The 20,435-nt window shown below is 39.2% G+C and overlaps 1 protein-coding gene across 1 annotated transcript; it reads left to right on the forward strand.

Moving 5' to 3' along the window:
- Positions 1 to 17,064: 17,064 nt before the first annotated feature.
- Positions 17,065 to 19,815, forward strand: LOC140872186 (uncharacterized). Its single transcript, XM_073274973.1, has 4 exons — positions 17,065 to 17,230; positions 17,345 to 17,465; positions 18,364 to 18,633; positions 19,407 to 19,815. The coding sequence occupies exons 1-4, from the start codon at positions 17,133 to 17,135 to the stop codon at positions 19,524 to 19,526; spliced, it is 609 nt and encodes a 202-aa protein (XP_073131074.1). The 5' UTR covers positions 17,065 to 17,132; the 3' UTR covers positions 19,527 to 19,815.
- Positions 19,816 to 20,435: the final 620 nt, after the last annotated feature.

The following is a 20,435-nucleotide window of genomic DNA, read 5'->3' on the forward strand; positions in this document are numbered from 1 at the left end:
GAGTGAATTTGACTTCATAACCTCTATCGCACAATTGACTTATGCTTAGTAGATTATGTTTAAGCCCTTTCACTAAGAGTACATCATCAATCAAACAGGATTTAGATATACCTATTGAGCCGATTCCTTCAATGATTCCTTTGCTGTTGTCTCCAAAGGTTACAGTTCCCTTCTTCTTTGGTTTGACTGATTGAAGTAGCTCCTTGTTCCCCATCATATGTCTAGAACATCCACTGTCTAGATACTATATGCTAGGGAGAACAATTTTCCTATTTCCCTACAAGAAGAGATTTTGGTACCCTTTAGTTCTTTTGGGTCCACAATGTTAGAAAAGAAAAATACAAAACAGATTTCCAAGAGTTCAGTCTCTCATAGCGACATCATCGCCACTTTCTAAAAGTGCTACCAGTAGTAGGTAGGGCTATGCCTCTTTAAAAACCTATTTTCTTGGACAGAGCAGCGTTCATCAGGAAGACCAGTCGCATCAAGGCAATTTAAACTGGTCTATGATGAACTCCCTTAGATCATGATCTCATAATGCCAACTGATGAGTTGTTAAATACTCTTAGGCCTCCATTTCATATAGCTCTTTTGATTATATTGAAATCTTAAAGATCTACATTTATGTCTAACATGTCCTATTTTACAACAATAAGAGCATGTAGGGGGGTAATCTCATTTTTGCCTTTGCAATTAGGCTAGTAAAGTCAATTGATTTCTTACCATACCCTATTCCACCCTTATCAAAACTACATTTCTGCATGCTAAGTAAGTTACTCAATTTATTACTACTAATATTGAACTTATCAAATGATTTTTCTAAATGAGCTATGTCATCCTTTAATCTTAGGTTTTCATCCTTCTTAGAATCTAATTCATTTTTAAGAAGTTTATTTTCTTTTCTAAGGGTTTTAGCCATATCAAACATAAGTTTATATTCTTGAAGTATTTCATCATAAGATGGTACCTCATCATTGTCGTCGGAGGTGATGTCATCATCTTTGGCCATGAGACAAAGGTTGGCTTCCTCATCGTCGTCATCGCTATCGCTCCAAGTGGCTATGAGTGCTTTCTTCTTGCCTTTGTCATATTTCTTCTTGAGAGGGCACTCATTTTCATAATGCCCTTGTTGTTGACAATTGTAGCAAGTAACTTCCTTATCCGTCTTCTTTTTGAAGTTGTTTTCTCGCATAAATTTTTTGAATTTTCTTGCGAAGAGAGCCATATCATCATCATCTTCTTCGACTTGGGTGGATAAGGCAATCCCCTTTGCCTTGGTTTTCTCATCCTTCTTCTTTGACTCTTTTCTTGTAGCCACTTCCAACTCATGGGTTTTTAGTGTCCCATGTAGTTGATCAAGATCGTAGGATGCGTTGTCGCCTTTGTTGGACTCAATGATGGCCGTCCTCTTGGCATCCCACTCCTTGGGTAGGGCGCGTAGAGCTCTTCTCCAAACTTGCTTGGATGGATACTTTTCTCCAAGTTGGGCTAACTCATTGATGATTTGAGTAAGCCTTCGGAACATTGTGTCGACGTCCTCATTGGTTTCCATCTCAAATGTTTCGTATTTGAGTTGGAGTAGATCGATCTTCGTCTCTTTGACTTGATTAGTCCCTTCATGGCATATCTCCAACTTGTCCCATATTTCTTTAGCGGATGAGCACATCGAGATCCGGTTGTACTCGTTCATATCTAAGGAACAATGAAGAATATTCATGGCTTTAGCATTTTGAGATATAAGTTTCATATCCTCCTTGAAAAAGTCGTCCATTCCCTTAGGAATTTTGACACCCTCGACCTCTTTAGTAGGTATGTAGGGATCTTTCACAGTAACCTTCCAAAGGTCATAGTCTACGGATTGGATATATAGGGACATTCGGTTTTTCCAATACCCGTAGTTTATGTCATTGAAAAGAGGAGGACGATTTGTTGATTGCCCTTGAGCATAGTCGCTCGCTAGATTTGCCATAGAGCCTTTTTGAAAATATTTTGTAAAAAGGTGGCTTTGATACCACTTGTTAGAACCTAATGGGGGGGGGGGGGATTTAGGTTCTATTGGCAACTTTAGCAATTTAAAGCGATTATGCAAGTATGCAAACGGAAGACTTAAAGCAATCAAAAATAAATGCGGTAAATAAATGAAACGCCTAGTACTACTAAATGCGGAAAAACTTTTTTTTTTTAATACTATACATATACGCCCATACATATATGTATATAAAAATAACATATATTTCTTAAATAACCTGAAAAATATTAAATAAATAAATAACTCCTTAAAAATATTTCATGCATCAATTTAAAATGATAAACAATGCTGCTGAAAAATCTCATATGCGGAATAATAATAAAATAAAACATGTTTCAAAATTCCATCATAATAGACTAAATAACTGCGACGGTCACGGGGTCCACTGCTCCGTGAGCTCATACGTCCTCATCACCGGTAGGAGCTACATAAATGTCATCATGCTCACCTGCACCATATAAGCGTAGTGAGCCTAGGGGCTCAACATGTCTAATCCTTTATAACAAGGTTAAAAATAATGCATCACGTAGATACTAATACATATACATGTACATGAGCATGCATGGAAACATTTTTCATAACATAAATGCTGAATCATAAATCATAAACATAACATAAATTTTTTCATCATACATAACATAATTGAGCATGTCATAATCATAAAAACTGAGTATGGTCATATCCATGAATGTGACTAATAACCGTGCCAACTGATCAGTCTAGAAACCATCGTACGTGGCGGTGGATAAATCTACCTCTATGCTGGTAGTAAACTACCTCTGTGCCAGTGGTAAAACCACTTCTATGCCGGTAGTAAAACTACCTCTGTGCCGGTGGTAAACCACCTCTGTGCTGTCACACCACTTCAATTTCCATAAAAATATTTTTCATGCTCAATTCTTAATCATAAACACATCATAAAATATTTCATGTATGCATGCACTTAAAATATGTTCGTAATATATATTTAATTAATTTTAATAATAAATATACTTATACTTAAAATAAACTTCATGCATAAAAAAAAGAATTAAATATATATTCCGGACTTAATTAATTTTCATGGGTTGGTCCAAACTGCTGACCACTCACTCAAAGCCCATTAAACTTAAATAAAAGCCCTATTATCATATTTTAGCCCAAATAACTTAACTAAACTTAACTGGGCCTAAATAAAAATATTTAAGCCCACTAACTTAATTAAATCCAATAAAACTCTAGACTGGCCCAAAAATCCACTTACTGGCCCAAAAATTCTCATGGGCTCCCAAGCCCATAAAAATCATTGTGCTAACTTAAATAAATTATTTAAGGCCCAAATAAAATTATTTGGAATCCCAAATAATTTTCTAAACATTAAACTGGCCCAAAAACCAATTAAACTCTTAATTACTTCAAAATTTAAAATACCCGAGCCCGGCCCACCTAACCCGGACCCGGACCCTACTGACCCGATCCATGACAACCCATACCCGACCCGGACCACCCAGCCCAAGCCCAGCCCGAAATAAAACCCAGAAGTTCAAAACTTAACCCAAGCATATTTCTGCACAGAACCAACTCCGTGCAGCTGTACTAATTCCTTTATTTCTCTCTGATCAGACAATATTTGACCATGAAACCACTTCTAGCACTTAGCTAACATCAAGAAGTTTCCATCAAGTTAAAAATCAGCCCAAACGGTGGTTCGAGGAAGGAGAACGAAGCCCTGCAACAGGCTGTTCTCCCAGCTCGCGTCTAGCCCTGAGCGGCTGCCGTAAATCCGATCGTTCTCCCTACTGTTGGAAAACTGGCGAGTTCCCAGACCAATTACGATTGATACCCGGTGCAGCGGAAGTTTAAAAATTTTTCATGGAACGTTTCCATGGTATGGGTATCAACCGTTCATCGATTGAATTACGTGTGTGTAAAATTTAAATAACAATTAAATAAATTTTACCTCAAATCTCGCAACGAGATTAATGGACACCAACAGAACAATTCTGCTCTTGTTGTCTCTCCCTGGAACCGATGAACCCCTTCAATCAGGTCCACGAACAGAGGTTTAATCCCTCTGATAGATTGCACTAGAAAATCTATCAGAAGTTTTCTGCGAAGAGAATACACGAATTTGATTCGTTATTCCTTACTGCGATTCAAAATCACAGACCGAAATTTTCTCGGGCAGAGGGAGGGAGAGGCGGCCGAAAACGTTTTGAGAGGGGCTAGGGTTTCGAAAATCCTGTCTCAAAAATTATGACCTGTTTTGTATAATTTCTGTACTGAAATAACTTATTTATAATGCAGGCCACTAACACCTTAGGGCCCATTAGTCATAAGCTGGGGCCCGACAAGCAAAGCCCGCTCGTTCAGAAATTAATATAAAATTCATCGTGACTCCGATTGATGAAACGATTTCACCAATGTGCACAGAAACCATTTCTGCACGTTTTAAAGTCAAAATAAATTTTCCTGAATCCGAATTCAGTGGTTTCCAAAAATGTCCATCCCTATGTCATTTTAGGAAATCCTACTCCCTTACTCTTATTTAAGAAGTCCAACTTCTTAGTTCATTAAATTTAACTCTTTAAATTTAACTATCTCAACGGGGATTAAAACTCCATTACACTGTGTGACCCTCAATGGTTCAGGGATACAGCTAGTCGTGGGCTCACAACTCCTTGTGACTCGGAACAACACTTTCCGACTTGCCCAACGAATCATGGTAAAGCGCCTAGCAACATCGCCCCATGATTCCCTAGGTATCACTGATAGTGCCTACAAGAACCAGTAGATTTTGGTTAACGTACAGTACGGTCCCTTCATCCATATATCCCGATCGAATCAACAACCATTGGTATATCGAGAGTCGCTCAAGATTCGATAACTATGCAATACATCTTGAAGATCAAATTAGTGACATCGCATGTGCTACTAAGAAACCATTTCTTAAATCACATCAAGTACTCTGGCCAGAGATTTGTCACACTAATATCTCCTCAGATCGCATAGGATATCCACACTCGCAAGTATGTGGTGAATCCTTGACAACAATGCATTGACTCCTATATGTGTCGTAACTGTACCCAATCTCGACACCTGATGACCCCCATAGAGTCGGTAAACGAGTCAAAGCACAGTACTAGCATATAGAGTCTCCATGATGTTTCAAGTCGTAAGGACTAATGGTGTACAACCAAAACCGCGGACTTTATCCACTCGATAAGTGATAACCACTTGGAAAGTCCGGATAGGGTAGTTCGATTATTCATCCTATGAATATCCATTTGCATGCTTCGAACATCTCCATGTTCCCTACCAATGAAACGTGGTACTCAGCATCGCAAATGCTAGTCTCAAACTCGAGCGATCCTTATCCTTATTATCGGACGGCTCAATCGACTAGGAACGGTTTTAGAACATACAGTGACTATAAGATGTATTTCATGATAGACATCTCCATGTTCTACCACATCTTACATACACTATAGTATATTCAAGGTCTTTATCAAAACAACAATAGTATATCACAATATAACAATATGAAGTAATATAAAGTCATTGCCATAAAAGTGTAAATAATATTAAACAAAAGATTGTTTATACAAAGAGTCATCAAAGCCCATAGCCACACAGTTGGCTCACTGGGCACCCACTCTTACAATCTCCCACTTGCCCTATAGCCAACTAGTCATACTACGTAGACCCATTGCTTCGCGATGTTTGTCAAACAATGGTCCTGGCAAGGGCTTAGTAAGCGGATCAGCGATATTGTCTGCAGAGGCCACTCGTTCGACAATGATGTCTCCTCTTTCCACAATCTCCCGGATTATGTGGTATTTCCTCAGTACGTGTTTGGATCTTTGATGAGACCTTGGTTCCTTTGCTTGAGCAACGGCACCCGTGTTGTCGCAGTACACCGGGACTGGACCAACAAATTCAGGAATGACGCCCAACTCTTGGACGAAATTCCTCATCCAAACGGCCTCTTTAGCAGCAGCTGATGCTGCAATGTATTCAGCCTCAGTGGTGGAATCCGCTGTGGTGTCCTGCTTGGAACTCTTCCAAGAGACAGCACCACCATTGAGCATGAACACAAATCCAGAGGTTGACTTCGAGTCATCCACATCACTTTGGAAGCTAGAGTCGGTATAGCCTTCCAGTTTGAGTTCTCGTCCTCCATAAACCATGAACATATTCTTAGTCCTTCGCAAGTACTTAAGAATGTCCTTCACGGCTTTCCAATGCATCTGACCAGGATTAGACTGATATCTGCTCGTGACACTCAGAGCAAATGCTACATCCGGTCTGGTAGATATCATCCCATACATGATACTACCTATAGCTGACGCATATGGTACATGTGTCATATTCTCTATCTCTGCATCAGTCTTGGGACACATAGACTTGGATAGAGAAACTCCATGACACATGGGTAGATGTCCTCTCTTGGACCCATCCATTGAAAACCGTTTCAATATGGTATCGATGTAGGTTGATTGAGTGAGTCCTATCATTCTCTTAGATCTATCCCTATAGATCTGTATCCCAAGAATGTAGGATGCCTCACCCAAATCCTTCATCGAAAATCTACCTGATAACCATATCTTTGTTGACTGCAACATCTCTACATCATTCCCAATGAGTAGGATGTCATCAACATAAAGTACTAAGAATGTCACCGCATCCTTAACTACTTTCTTGTACACGCAAGGTTCCTCCGGGTTCTTGATGAAACCAAAATCTTTAATTGTTTCATCAAATTTATGGTTCCAACTTCTTGATGCTTGTTTTAGACCATAAATTGATCTCTGAAGCTTGCATACCTTATGCTCGCTTCCCATGGATGTGAACCCCTCAGGCTGCTTCATATAGATTTCTTCCTTAATGTCTCCATTAAGAAAAGCAGTCTTCACATCCATCTGCCATATCTCATAGTCATACCATGCAGCTATGGCAATTAGGATTCTTATGGACTTGAACATTGCGACTGGTGAAAAGGTTTCATCATAGTCAACTCCTTGCCTTTGAGTATAACCTTTCGCCACCAATCGCGCCTTGTAAGTCAATATCTTACCATCAGGCCCAAGCTTTCTTTTGTAGATCCATTTACACCCTATTGGAACAATTCCATCGGGAGGATCCACTAAAGACCAGACTTGGTTAGTATGCATCGAATCCAATTCTGATTGCATAGCTTCAAGCCATAAATTCGAATCCGCATCAGAAATTGCTTCCTTGAAGCTTCTTGGATCACATCCAATGTCGGGTTCATCTTGACCCTCTTCAAGAAGAAGACCATATCGAACTGGAGGTCTAGAAGTCCTCTCGGATCTTCTAGGTGCAGGCGTGTCCAGCAATGGTTCCTGAGGTGTGGGATCGTTATTTTGTATTTCGGGTTCTTCTCGAACTTCTTCGAGTTCCATCATCTCGCCTTTCTTATCCAATAAGAACTCCTTCTCCAAGAAGGTGGCATTCCGTGAAACAAACACCTTTGTTTCAGCAGGATAATAGAAATAATATCCGATTGAATTCTTCGGATACCCCACAAAATAACACAAGCTGGATCGACTATCCAACTTATCTCCCACTGTCCGCTTCACGTAAGCAGGACATCCCCAAATCCTCAAGTATGAATACTTAGGAGCTTTGCCATTCCATAACTCGTATGGTGTTTTGTCCACTGCTTTAGTGTGGACGTTATTCAACAACAATACCGCCGTTTCAAGCGCATAGCCCCAAAACGAAGGTGGAAGCTCAGTGAAGCTCATCATGGATCGAACCATGTCCAACAAAGTTCGATTACGACGCTCCGATACACCATTAAGCTGTGGTGTCATAGGAGGAGTCCACTGAGAGAGAATCCCATTCTCTTTTAGATAGTCCAAAAACTCGGTACTCAAGTATTCTCCACCTCGATCCGATCGAAGTGCTTTAATACTTTTACCTAGCTTGTTTTCTACTTCAGCCTTGAATTCTTTGAACTTTTCAAATGCTTCAGACTTATATTTCATTAAATATAAATACCCATACCTAGAATAATCATCAGTAAAGGTAATGAAGTAGGTGTGGCCATGTTGAGTCCCTACTCTAAATGGACCACAAACATCTGTATGGATCAAATCCAACAGATTTTGACTACGTTCAGGCTTCCCCTTAAAAGGAGATTTAGTCATTTTCCCTTTTAGGCAGGATTCACAAGTAGGTAGAGAGTTAATATCAGACATATCAAACATGCCCTCTCCCACTAGCTTGTTCATCCTCCTTGAGGAAATATGACCTAGTCTAGCGTGCCAAAGGTTTGCCGGGTTTTGACTATCGATTTTCCTTTTGTTTGTTGTCGCCGGTTTGTCAATACAATTTACTGGAACGTCTTTTAGTTTTAAATTGTATAGATCGTTTTCAAGTTGTCCATTTCCAATTAAACATTCATTCTTGTAAATATTGCAAATCCCATTCACAAAATTACAAGAATAACCATCTCTATCAAGCATAGAAATAGAAATAATGTTTTTAATTAAATCTGGCACAAATAAAATATCTCTCAACAATAATTTAAAACCATTCTGCAAAATCAAACAAACATCTCCAATGGCCGTAGCTTCAACTCTGGAACCATTCCCGAGCCTCAGCTGGGTCTCACCCATTCTAAGCCTGCGACTTCTTGTCATCACCTGCAAATCATTGCAAATGTGAGATCCACATCCGGTATCCAATACCCAAGAAGTTGTATTAAGTGACATGTTTATTTCGATATAGAACATACCCTTTGCAGTTCCCAACTGCTCAAGATACTCCTTGCAGTTGCGCTTCCAATGACCCGGCTTCTTGCAGTAATGGCAAACATCCTTGGATTTTCCATCGTTTGAAGCCTTTGTCTTTTGCTTCTTCTCGGGTTCCACTTTCTTGGGTGGGGCAGAACGTTTCTTGCCCTTCATACTTGGCCCCTTCTTAGCAGAAGATGAGGAGCCCACCAAGAAAGCTGGCTTATCCTTCTTAAGTGTGGATTCATATGTAACGAGCATATTGACCATCTCTTCAAGGTGGCCTCTATCTTGTTCATATTAAAATTTATCACGAATCCATCAAATGAAGAAGGAAGAGATAGAAGCAGCAAGTCCACATTGAGTTCATGCTCCAACACCAAATCAAGGGTCGCTAACTTCTGTATGAGCCAAATCACTCGTACCCCATGATCACGGACCGAAGTCCCTTCACGCATGCGGCACGTCATCAACTCCTTAACAGTAGAGAACCTTTCAGCCCTCGACTGAGCCCCAAAAAGTTCCTTGAGTTGCGTGTGAATGTCAGCAGCATTCACCGTGTCCTCAAATCGCCTCTGGAGTTCATCAGACATCGAGGCTTGCATATAGCATTTGGTCTTGATGTCATGGTCACACCATGCATCAAGTTTGGCCAATTCCTCCGGACTTATGTCAGCTGGTGCTTCCTTCGGAGGTGCTTTCTCTAACACGTAGAGCATTTTCTCCGAAGTTAAGACAATCTTCAACTTCCGGAACCATTCCGTATAGTTGGCGCCAGTCAGCTTGTTTTGTTCGAGGATCGAGAATAAAGGATTTCGCGAATTCATTGTATGAAATACTGAAAAGGAAAAACAGACATATATCAATGATTGTTTAACAATTTACTAAGACATAAAATAGGCGAATTTAATTTTATGAATCTCACTCCCACTATTTTAACGATTTCACCACCCTCTAGTGAAAACGGGAAACTTTTTCCTTAGTGAGAACATGGAGTCCAATTGACAAACTTATGGTCCCGAATAATATCAGCCAACCATAATTCTCAAAAGGTAGAGCCCAATTGCTTCCAAAGCAACCCCCATGTATTTACCTCATGTCCAATAAGGGCCCAATAATATGACGCCGTTTAAAGTGACATGTCAAGATGACCCATCAATATTAAGTTGTGATGGACGGTCGCCATGTGGATCCCCCAATAATATGAGCCGATCCCATGGGAGTTCCACCCAACTTACAACATTTGTCGATCCAATGTACAGCTTTCCGACGGACGGGCCCCCCCCAATAATATGAGCCGGACCGTATCCGCGGGTAGCATCACATACATTGACCGTTGATGGAAGGTAGGAACATTTAAACAATATTTAAATTTCCTTTATTTATCTTGATATAAATTTTAAATCATATTTAAAATGAGGGATTTTATTTATAAAAATATTTGTCTCATCATATTTAATTTATTGCATGCATTGCCGGATTCACGCAATTTATGTCTAAACATGCATACAATCATAATATCACATATTATATAGGATGATCGATTCCATTTCTAATTGACCCGTGGTTGCCAATCACGGGTCTTATTCCAATCCTAGGTAATATGCAGTATGCAAATGCAATCCTATTACATATGCTTCCAATTTACATTTCTTCAGTCTTCATTGTCTGCTGGGCCCACCATCTTCAAATCTTGATCTCCCACTAAATCTAATGTATTTACAATAAATAACAATGACAAGTAGGGGATACATTTTTAGGGGGTGGGAACGGGCTATAAACCAAGCCCACTTTTATTACATATGACATTCATATCGGGCCATAAACCAGGCCCATTAATAAAACCAACAACAATAAAGACAAAATGTAAATTCCTAACATACACCTACAAAATTGGTCATGGCAATCGATCATCCTTATCCAATAACATTTAATTCAAAATTAATTTATTGGATAATATGCTGTGGCAATTCAAATTTAAACAAGATAAAATCATATTTTATATAAAATCACATTTCACATATAAAATCATATTTTATCTCCATATCAAATAAAATCATATTTTATCTATAAAATCCAATTTTACAAATAAAATCATATTTTACTTAATATATCATAAGATCATATCTTATCATCAATTGTACCAAAATAATTGATTTCAAAATTCAATTTACGGATAAAATATTAAAATTTTCCAAAAATTCAAATTTATCCAAAATCAATTTTAAAATTTACGGACTCGAACAATTCGATCCGAAATCTCGTGAACCAATCAAAAACAATTTTTGACCGGACCAAAAATAAAATTTTAACATATTAAAATTAATTTTTAATAAAATATAAATTTTTCCCGCGGGCCACCCGGGACACTCCCGGGTTGGCCCACCCGGGGCGCGGGCCGGGGCAGCCCGGCTGCCCCCTTAGGGCAGCAACGCTTGCTGCCCTGGCGGCGCCTGGCGCCGCCGCTGGGCGGCGCCGAGCGCTGCCCTGCGCAGCGCCCAGCGCTGCGCTGGGCAGCGCACAGCGCTGCCCTGGGCAGCGCCGTGCGCCGCCCTGGGCGGCGACGGTCGCCGCCCTGGGCGGCGCCGTGCGCCCCCTTTGGGCGGCGCCGTGCGCCGCCCCTGGGGGCAGCGACCATCGCTGCCCCCTCCGGGCAGCGATCCAATCGCTGCCCGGGTTTCGCCCCCGGAAAAAAAAATTTTTTTTTATTAAAAATATTTATTTTGTTTCATAAACCGAGACTCAAAAATTTTGTACAATTGATTAATTCAATCGATTGATCTGAGCAACCTGGCTCTGATACCACTGTTGGAAAACTGGCGAGTTCCCAGACCAATTACGATTGATACCCGGTGCAGCGGAAGTTTAAAAATTTTTTATGGAACGTTTCCATGGTATGGGTATCAACCGTTCATCGATTGAATTACGTGTGTGTAAAATTTAAATAACAATTAAATAAATTTTACCTCAAATCTCGCAACGAGATTAATGGACACCAACAGAACAATTCTGCTCTTGTTGTCTCTCCCTGGAACCGACGAACGCCTTCAATCAGGTCCACGAACAGAGGTTTAATCCCTCTGATAGATTGCACTAGAAAATCTATCAGAAGTTTTCTGCGAAGAGAATACACGAATTTGATTCGTTATTCCTTACTGCGATTCAAAATCACAGACCGGAATTTTCTCGGGCAGAGGGAGGGAGAGGCGGCCGAAAACGTTTTGAGAGGGGCTAGGGTTTCGAAAATCCTGTCTCAAAAATTATGACCTGTTTTGTATAATTTCTGTACTGAAATAACTTATTTATAATGCAGGCCACTAACACCTTAGGGCCCATTAGTCATAAGCTGGGGCCCGACAAGCAAAGCCCGCTCGTTCAGAAATTAATATAAAATTCATCGTGACTCCGATTGATGAAACGATTTCACCAATGTGCACAGAAACCATTTCTGCACGTTTTAAAGTCAAAATAAATTTTCCTGAATCCGAATTCAGTGGTTTCCAAAAATGTCCATCCCTATGTCATTTTAGGAAATCCTACTCCCTTACTCTTATTTAAGAAGTCCAACTTCTTAGTTCATTAAATTTAACTCTTTAAATTTAACTATCTCAACGGGGATTAAAACTCCATTACACTGTGTGACCCTCAATGGTTCAGGGATACAGCTAGCCGTGGGCTCACAACTCCTTGTGACTCGGAACAACACTTTCCGACTTGCCCAACGAATCATGGTAAAGCGCCTAGCAACATCGCCCCATGATTCCCTAGGTATCACTGATAGTGCCTACAAGAACCAGTAGATTTTGGTTAACGTACAGTACGGTCCCTTCATCCATATATCCCGATCGAATCAACAACCATTGGTATATCGAGAGTCGCTCAAGATTCGATAACTATGCAATACATCTTGAAGATCAAATTAGTGACATCGCATGTGCTACTAAGAAACCATTTCTTAAATCACATCAAGTACTCTGGCCAGAGATTTGTCACACTAATATCTCCTCAGATCGCATAGGATATCCACACTCGCAAGTATGTGGTGAATCCTTGACAACAATGCATTGACTCCTATATGTGTCGTAACTGTACCCAATCTCGACACCTGATGACCCCCATAGAGTCGGTAAACGAGTCAAAGCACAGTACTAGCATATAGAGTCTCCATGATGTTTCAAGTCGTAAGGACTAATGGTGTACAACCAAAACCGCGGACTTTATCCACTCGATAAGTGATAACCACTTGGAAAGTCCGGATAGGGTAGTTCGATTATTCATCCTATGAATATCCATTTGCATGCTTCGAACATCTCCATGTTCCCTACCAATGAAACGTGGTACTCAGCATCGCAAATGCTAGTCTCAAACTCGAGCGATCCTTATCCTTATTATCGGACGGCTCAATCGACTAGGAACGGTTTTAGAACATACAGTGACTATAAGATGTATTTCATGATAGACATCTCCATGTTCTACCACATCTTACATACACTGTAGTATATTCAAGGTCTTTATCAAAACAACAATAGTATATCACAATATAACAATATGAAGTAATATAAAGTCATTGCCATAAAAGTGTAAATAATATTAAACAAAAGATTGTTTATACAAAGAGTCATCAAAGCCCATAGCCACACAGTTGGCTCACTGGGCACCCACTCTTACACCTACTCCGGCCATATTTTTCCGTGCAACCACTTCTCAATCCTAGCCAACATCTATGGGGTTCAAACCCTTCAGACCTCATCCAAAACCATTGCCTGAGGAGTGAGAACAAAGCTCTGCACCAGATGCCTTCCTCCTCCTCGTGCGCAGACTGAGCAGTCGCCAAAATTTCGTTCGTGCGGCTTCCTCCGACAACCAAAGACCGTGAAACCACTTCCAAAACTTAGAAAACATCTAGGAGGTTCTAACCCAACAAGCTTTACCCCAAGTCGTGATCTAAGGAAGGAGGACGAAGCTCTCTTACCCGAAACCCTAATCTGCGATCCTGGGCAGAAAACTCCATCTTCGATTTTAGCCTACCCCAGCTTCAAATCCCGACTTAGCTCTACCCTAGGGACCCTTACTCACCCTCTGAACCATGGACCAGCAGTTGGTTCGAACCCATACCATAAAAACGTGATGAACATGCATCAAACAAGAGCAAACTCATGAATCAAAGGAAAAATCATTAAATTCTTTCATGAACTCATAAAAATCAGTGTCAAACTCATACATTCTTATAAAAACGTGAGTATTAGCTTATATGGTGGTAAAGGAAAGGAATTAAACATGCCTTTTTAATTGATTGACGAAAGTGGATGCGTATACGGGTCCCCGGGACGACGAACGAACCAAAATCTTCAAAACTAGAGCTTGATCGGCTATGGGGGATGAGTTTTCTGCTAAGAGGCGTGAAAAGGGGTTGAAGAAAAGGGTGGAGGCGTCTGATGGGGTTTGGAATAGATTAGGGAGTGTTTTAGGTTTAAATTTTGGGTAGATAATATATTAATAATAGATATTACTCAAAATAAAGATATTATACCTTAAGCAAAATCTTTAAAACTCTTAAAAATAATAATAATCTGATACTAAAAATCATTATCCCGAAATTAAGACTTAAGAGATTTTTAAATATTAATAAAAGTCAATAAAATGTCTTATTTTGGCCAAAAATAAATTATTAAATAAATATATAACTAAATACTAAAATTTTCTTGACAAAATACCTTAAAATAATATTTTAAGGCTCATAAAACTCATAAAATATTTTTGGCTCAAAAGTTGGTATATCGTCCGTCCACGGTCCCGTCTACGCGATCAAATAACTTATTTACTCAAAAATCTAAAAATACAATAATTACGAGTTAAATGCTAAAATAAATTTTAAATCATGCATATAATTCACATAATAACACATAAATGTCATTTAAACCAAATATAAATTTTTAAATAATTATTTTCCGTAATTATGCATGCGAATTTACGTATTAAAATTTCCGGGTGTTACAATAAATGCGTAAAATAAATAAAGCGATAAATTAGATAGGATATGTTTATGGAAGTTCGACGATAAATCGTCTACGTCTCCCCTTCTTGGTTAAGATTGATTAACCAAGGATCCACTAGCACTTCAACTCTTGGCCTTGATGGCTCCAAGGATAGCCGTACAACTCAACACGATCACTGCGCCGATACAACTCGAACACTTGGCCTTAAGGGCTCCAAGGATAGCCTCAACACAACACTTGGCTTCACACTCAAGTGCTTACAACGATAGCACAACACACTTGGCTTCACACTCAAGTGTTTACAACAATAGCACAACCAACTCACAAACTATTTTTACAAACACTCTCAAATATATCACACAAACACTTTGATAGTGAGAAATTGCTTGCAAAGGAGAGAAGAGATGAGTTGGGATGTCTCCAAATGAAATTGAATGGCCTCTATTTATAGTTGGCAAAGATTTGAATCTGATTTGAGTGCTTGGAGCGTGTGTTAAGAAGTCAAGGAGAGACAAAAAATGTTCAGAGGAATGATTTCTAGATTGGTGGGTATTTATAATTGCTTGTATTTGTATTTGATCCCTACCCATATAACAAATGTACATTTATATAGATACTGGTGATATCCCGGTGAAATTTCCCGGGTTATCACCAAACCCGAGTGGTTTTCGAGAGCCCGAATGCGGAATGATTTCTAGATTGGTGGGTGGAAGAAGACAGGGAGGAAGTAGAGCTTAAGCAAAATAAGGGAAGAGGAGTTTTCCCTTACCTTGTCCAGAGGTCCCTTGCCTTGCCAAGAGGTGTCTTCCCTTCCCTTGCCTGTCAGAAAGAGGTCCCTTGCCTTGCCTTGCCTGTCAGGAGGACCGTTGCCTTGCCTGCCAAGAGGAGTCTTACCTTGTCTAGAGGTCCCTTGCCTTGCCAAGAGGTGTCTTCCCTTCCCTTCCCTTGCCAGGTGGAGTCTTGCCTTGCCAAGAGGTCCCTTCCTTTCCCTTGCCAGGAGGAGTCTTGCCTTCCGAAGAGGTGTCTTCCCTTCCCTTGCCAGGAAGAGTCTTGCCTTTTCAAGAGGTGTCCTTCCTTCCCTTGCCAGGTGGAGTTTTGCCTTGCCAAGAGGTCCCTTCCCTTCTCTTGCAAGGTGGAGTCTTGCCTTGCCAAGAGGTGTCCTCCCTTCCCTGGCCTCGAGTACCCTATCACCCGAAGCACCCTGGCCTCGAGCATCCTGGCCCCGAGCACCCTGTCACCCGGAACACCCTGACCTCAAGCACCCTGTCACCCGGAGCACCTTGGCCCTGAGCACCCTATCACTCGGAGCACCCTAGCCTTGAGCACCCCGTCATCCAGGCTAGAGGACCCTTCCCAAACCAAGTCATAGCACGGGTCCCACAACATGGGCATCATCAGGGATTGCCAGAAAACTAATAAATATGTATGGGCTTTATCCAGAAATTACGGGAAGCGTCTTGTCACATTTAATATATGTTAGAAACCCATACCACACAATTATTGGAGTTCCTCCAGAATTCCTATAAATATCAGGTTCCTTAGCCTGGCTAAGGTAGGTTCTTTTACGTTCATCTACATCTTCACATTCACACTCAATTTCTCTATATCTAATAAGCCCACTCCATACATCTTAATCTAACTTAAGCATCGGAGTGGCGACGCCGAAAACCATTCCGGCTCCCCACTTACGAGTTTTCTTGTTTTTCAGTGTATAGATTTCATCTCCAAGAAGACGAGGAACTCGCCTTCTATTTCGCTCGGGAATTCACCCATCCCCGGATACCCATTTTATGATAATCGCATCAGATACAAAACATTTTGAATTATTTGGTACGACGAGAATATTGATTAATTGCATCTTGACAGAGTTCTCTCAACTCGTTTTTTTTTTTTTTTTTCTTGTGTGTGTGTGTGTCTGTGTTTTTTTTTTTTTTTTTTTTTTATAATCTTGAAAAGCATTATACACTGTCCGTGAGATAATTCGAAGTGTAGGTTTCCTTGGTCAAAATGACAGTTGGGGGCAGAACCAACAATCGATATAGTCAATTCTAATAATTTGTATATCATCTCATGAAATCGACCACCGGTAAGATGACTTGATAAAACACTCGAAAACTAATGACATGAAATGTAAATATATTTTAGCTAAGATTAGCAACATAAATTTTAGAAAATCTTAGCTAAAACAGTACATAAATTGTGGGTATAAAATTTACAAATATTCGTAAATAATAATGGCGTAAGAAGAGAAACAATATAGGGGCGAAATCGCAATAAAAGAAAACCTATGGGGACTCCCGTTTCTAAAAGCTATTCGAGAAAGAGCAGAGATCTGTTGCGGGGAGGAGGAATTCGCAGGCGAAAATGCTTCGTTCAAATCAATCGCCAACAATTTTGATCTTCCTTCTCCTCTTATTCATGTTGATATGTTCTTTTTCTCGTCATTCTCTAGCTCACAATTCGTAAGTTTGCTCAATTTCCTTTTCTGGAACCTTCGCAGTTTGGATCTGTGGCGTCTATACTTCTTAATTTATGTCTTCCTTTGTTCTTGGAGTGAATTATTTCCATATTTTCAGTGAAAGAAGGGTTCTTAAGAGAAGGGCTCTAATGGGTATTAAGGAGACACCAGCTGGAGGAAATGTCACGTTTGATTGCTCTCCTTCTGGTCCTTGCATTCCCTGCTCTCGCTCCGAAAAGGTCTCAGTTCCTGTTTGATTTTAGTTTCTGGGTTTTCGGTAGATGAAACTATTCTGTTGACGCTGATTATTAGGCAGTGCTAAAATCTCAAACCACGATCATAAGAAGTCATTCTTGAGAATGAAAAACCATATGATCTTCTATGTACAAGATCGCGTCTTTTATCGACTTTACTAACAATTTGTTTATAAATTTAGAGTTTGATATAAAATTTTACACTTATCAGGCAGTGAAGCTATCTTTAAGCGGAGAATAAATGTGATAGATCTTTAAAGAGTTGTTGGGTAGAGAATTACTATAGCATCATCCTATATTATGATGCGGAGAATTACTATAGCTTCTTCACTGGGTATTTTGGTTTTGAAATTTGGATGTTAGTTCCTGGAAACTATCAAATACATGCTTTTAGCTTGTCTAATACTTGGCAGTGAGAACTTCTTGTGTGTACAAAATTTCATTGTTGTCCAAATAAGCTATTCTTTTTGGTGTAATGAGTGGTTGCGCCTTGTGAACTCTACCGGATTCTGTAATTTGGTGCTCTGTTTCACCAGTATTTTCATTATCTGTAGCAATACTTTTCCAATCTAATGAAGTATGAACAAACGCAAAGGATTTTCAAATTTACTAAATTTAGTGCATCCATGGTCTGAGTACAGAAACTCTTTTGAGTGAGAGTAGTTTTGGCCGCTCAACTATAACTACATGATATTAAGCAGAAGTTAGTCCGGTGGACTAAAAATTGCTTGAAGTTGGAGTCCCATAATGATTGTGTAATTTTTTAAAAAATTGGACAAAACTTGCATTTAATTTTATTTACTACTGTAAATTTCATATTCATTCATATATTTGTACCGAAAATATTCAAGAACTCATGGAACCTATGCTGCTTTTTCTGTAGAGGGATGAAAGTTTCCGTTGCGGTGAAACAGGTTATCGTATTCGTTTGAAATGTGTTCCAGTTGGATCTGGTTCAGAAGATGTAAAAGGCCTCAAAGAAAAAAAGACTCGATCTGCTCTCGAGAGTGTAGATTTGCATGCAAATGGTGGGCAAAGAAGGACATTGCTGAGTGATACAGCAAAATTAGAAAGTGTATCGGGTGTTCATGTCACTTATAGAAGCTGCATACCTGCAGTAAGTGAAGAAAAATTATCCGTTCTTGGCTTTGAGGTAAATTAATACTGCTTTACATTTGTGCACAATGTTTTTTGCCTGAAAAAATGGAAACTTACATGTATAATCTTGGTACTTATCAAGGTGACAAGATTTAAAATTATCCCTTTTATCTCCAGTTATTTTGGCAATTGTTGAAGTTATACATGATGAAGCTCTAGGATTTGAAGATTTCAAAAAATGAATATTTATGCACGGGCTGTGTAGCCTGTGTAGAAGATGTTAACCATGAGAGTTATCTTTAAGAGACCAGTATAATACTCTCCTAAAGAGTGGATCGATTGCGAGGATACATGCCTGTAGGTATCAAGTTTAGATTAGTTGCTTTCTTTTGCAAGACTTTAGAAAAGCTCGTTTCCATGTTGTTGGACCTCCAGAGTTTAAATATAACAATAACAGAACTACAGCTTACCAAAATAACAATAAAATGATTTGACCCAAGTCTAGCAGTTTTTTTCTGGAACAAGTAGTTTTGTGTGCTGCAGGCACATCACCAATCACCAGGGTAAAGCTTGAAATTTTGCGGATGGCGGTGCTGTGTATGTTGAGGGGACGAAACTTTCTTTATGTAGTTGGGACATGTGTTTTAAGTGGCCATTCACAATTGTGGCTAGGACGCTAGGTTACCCAATGCTAGACCATGTAGTATACATCTATGCCTGAAATGTATGTATAAAACTCACTCTCATCTTGATACACAGAAGTTTTCGTTGTATCCATAAACATATGCAATGTATTTGACTTGGGTTTCGAAATTACACACTGTCCAGGCGCTTATGATGGCTTTACTGGTAAGCAGTGGCTCATTTATTTACTTCAGACGGAAGAGAAGTGCTGCAGCCGTCGCCGCAGTTGGGCTAGTCAGGCTTCCAACTAGTTCTAGGTTTTGATGACTAACCCATTACGAGATACACAATACTGTTAGATATTAGAATGTAGCTAAATTGAAAGCCAATTATGTTGCCATTTTTTATTTTTGTATCTTGAAAGTTTTGGATGTGTGCACTTTTATGCTGTGTTGCTGTTAAATTAGAGATAGGGGTTGTGACTTAAAGATGTCACGACACAATTGTAACTATGAACTCACTCTCGATGCACATTCATTACGTGTAGAGGGACTTTCATACTAAATCGAAGAGTTCTTTTATGTATAAATTCTAGCGTAAAGAATTTTAGTTATCTAATTTAAGTTTCTTTTCCTTTTGCCTTAAAAGCAAGTAATCGAAGTGGTAAAGAATTGTCGTAATAAAGGATTTTAACTATATTTAGTGTGGATAGTGAGAATACCAATGAAGAACAATTTTTTGTTCAGCATTATATGTGATGGGTATGGACCGTATGGTGCACATTATGATTTTCAGAAGTTATCCGAACATGGTGTTACATATATATAATTACACAATATTCTTTTAACATAATTAATAGAAAATGATATTTTTGCAGCAAAAAATAATAATTTGGACATAAAATTAGTACTTTTCATTAGTTGTATTTGGTTGAAGATTCATCTCACAAAATTTAGCCGTGACAGGGTCGAATAAGAGTTTTTTTTTAAAAAAAAAATATCTAATTTTTTAAGTATATATATGATATTTAGCTTATATTACACAATTAGTAGTTTTTTTTAAATATAATAATATAATAATTTTTTTTCCGTAAATTTTATTTTAGATGTTAAAGACGGTGGATTTGGATTTAACTTAACATCAAAAGCTAACAATGTTAAGATTATGAATTTCACCCAAAAGCTAGCTCGGGTAACTCAACTATGAGCATTCCAATATATAAGATGGAGAATT

This window comes from Henckelia pumila, unplaced genomic scaffold (genome assembly GCF_033568475.1).
Source record: "Henckelia pumila isolate YLH828 unplaced genomic scaffold, ASM3356847v2 CTG_461:::fragment_3, whole genome shotgun sequence".
Classification (NCBI taxonomy): domain Eukaryota; kingdom Viridiplantae; phylum Streptophyta; class Magnoliopsida; order Lamiales; family Gesneriaceae; genus Henckelia; species Henckelia pumila.

What these genes read in the sequence shown, in the direction of transcription:
- LOC140872186 (XM_073274973.1), top strand. Translation starts at nt 17,133, where the DNA reads ATGCTTCGTTCAAATCAATCGCCAACAATTTTGATCTTCCTTCTCCTC. An exon ending in CATTCTCTAGCTCACAATTC is followed by an intron (nt 17,231 to 17,344) that starts GTAAGTTTGCTC and finishes CCATATTTTCAG; the next exon opens with TGAAAGAAGGGTTCTTAAGA. An exon ending in CCTGCTCTCGCTCCGAAAAG is followed by an intron (nt 17,466 to 18,363) that starts GTCTCAGTTCCT and finishes CTTTTTCTGTAG; the next exon opens with AGGGATGAAAGTTTCCGTTG.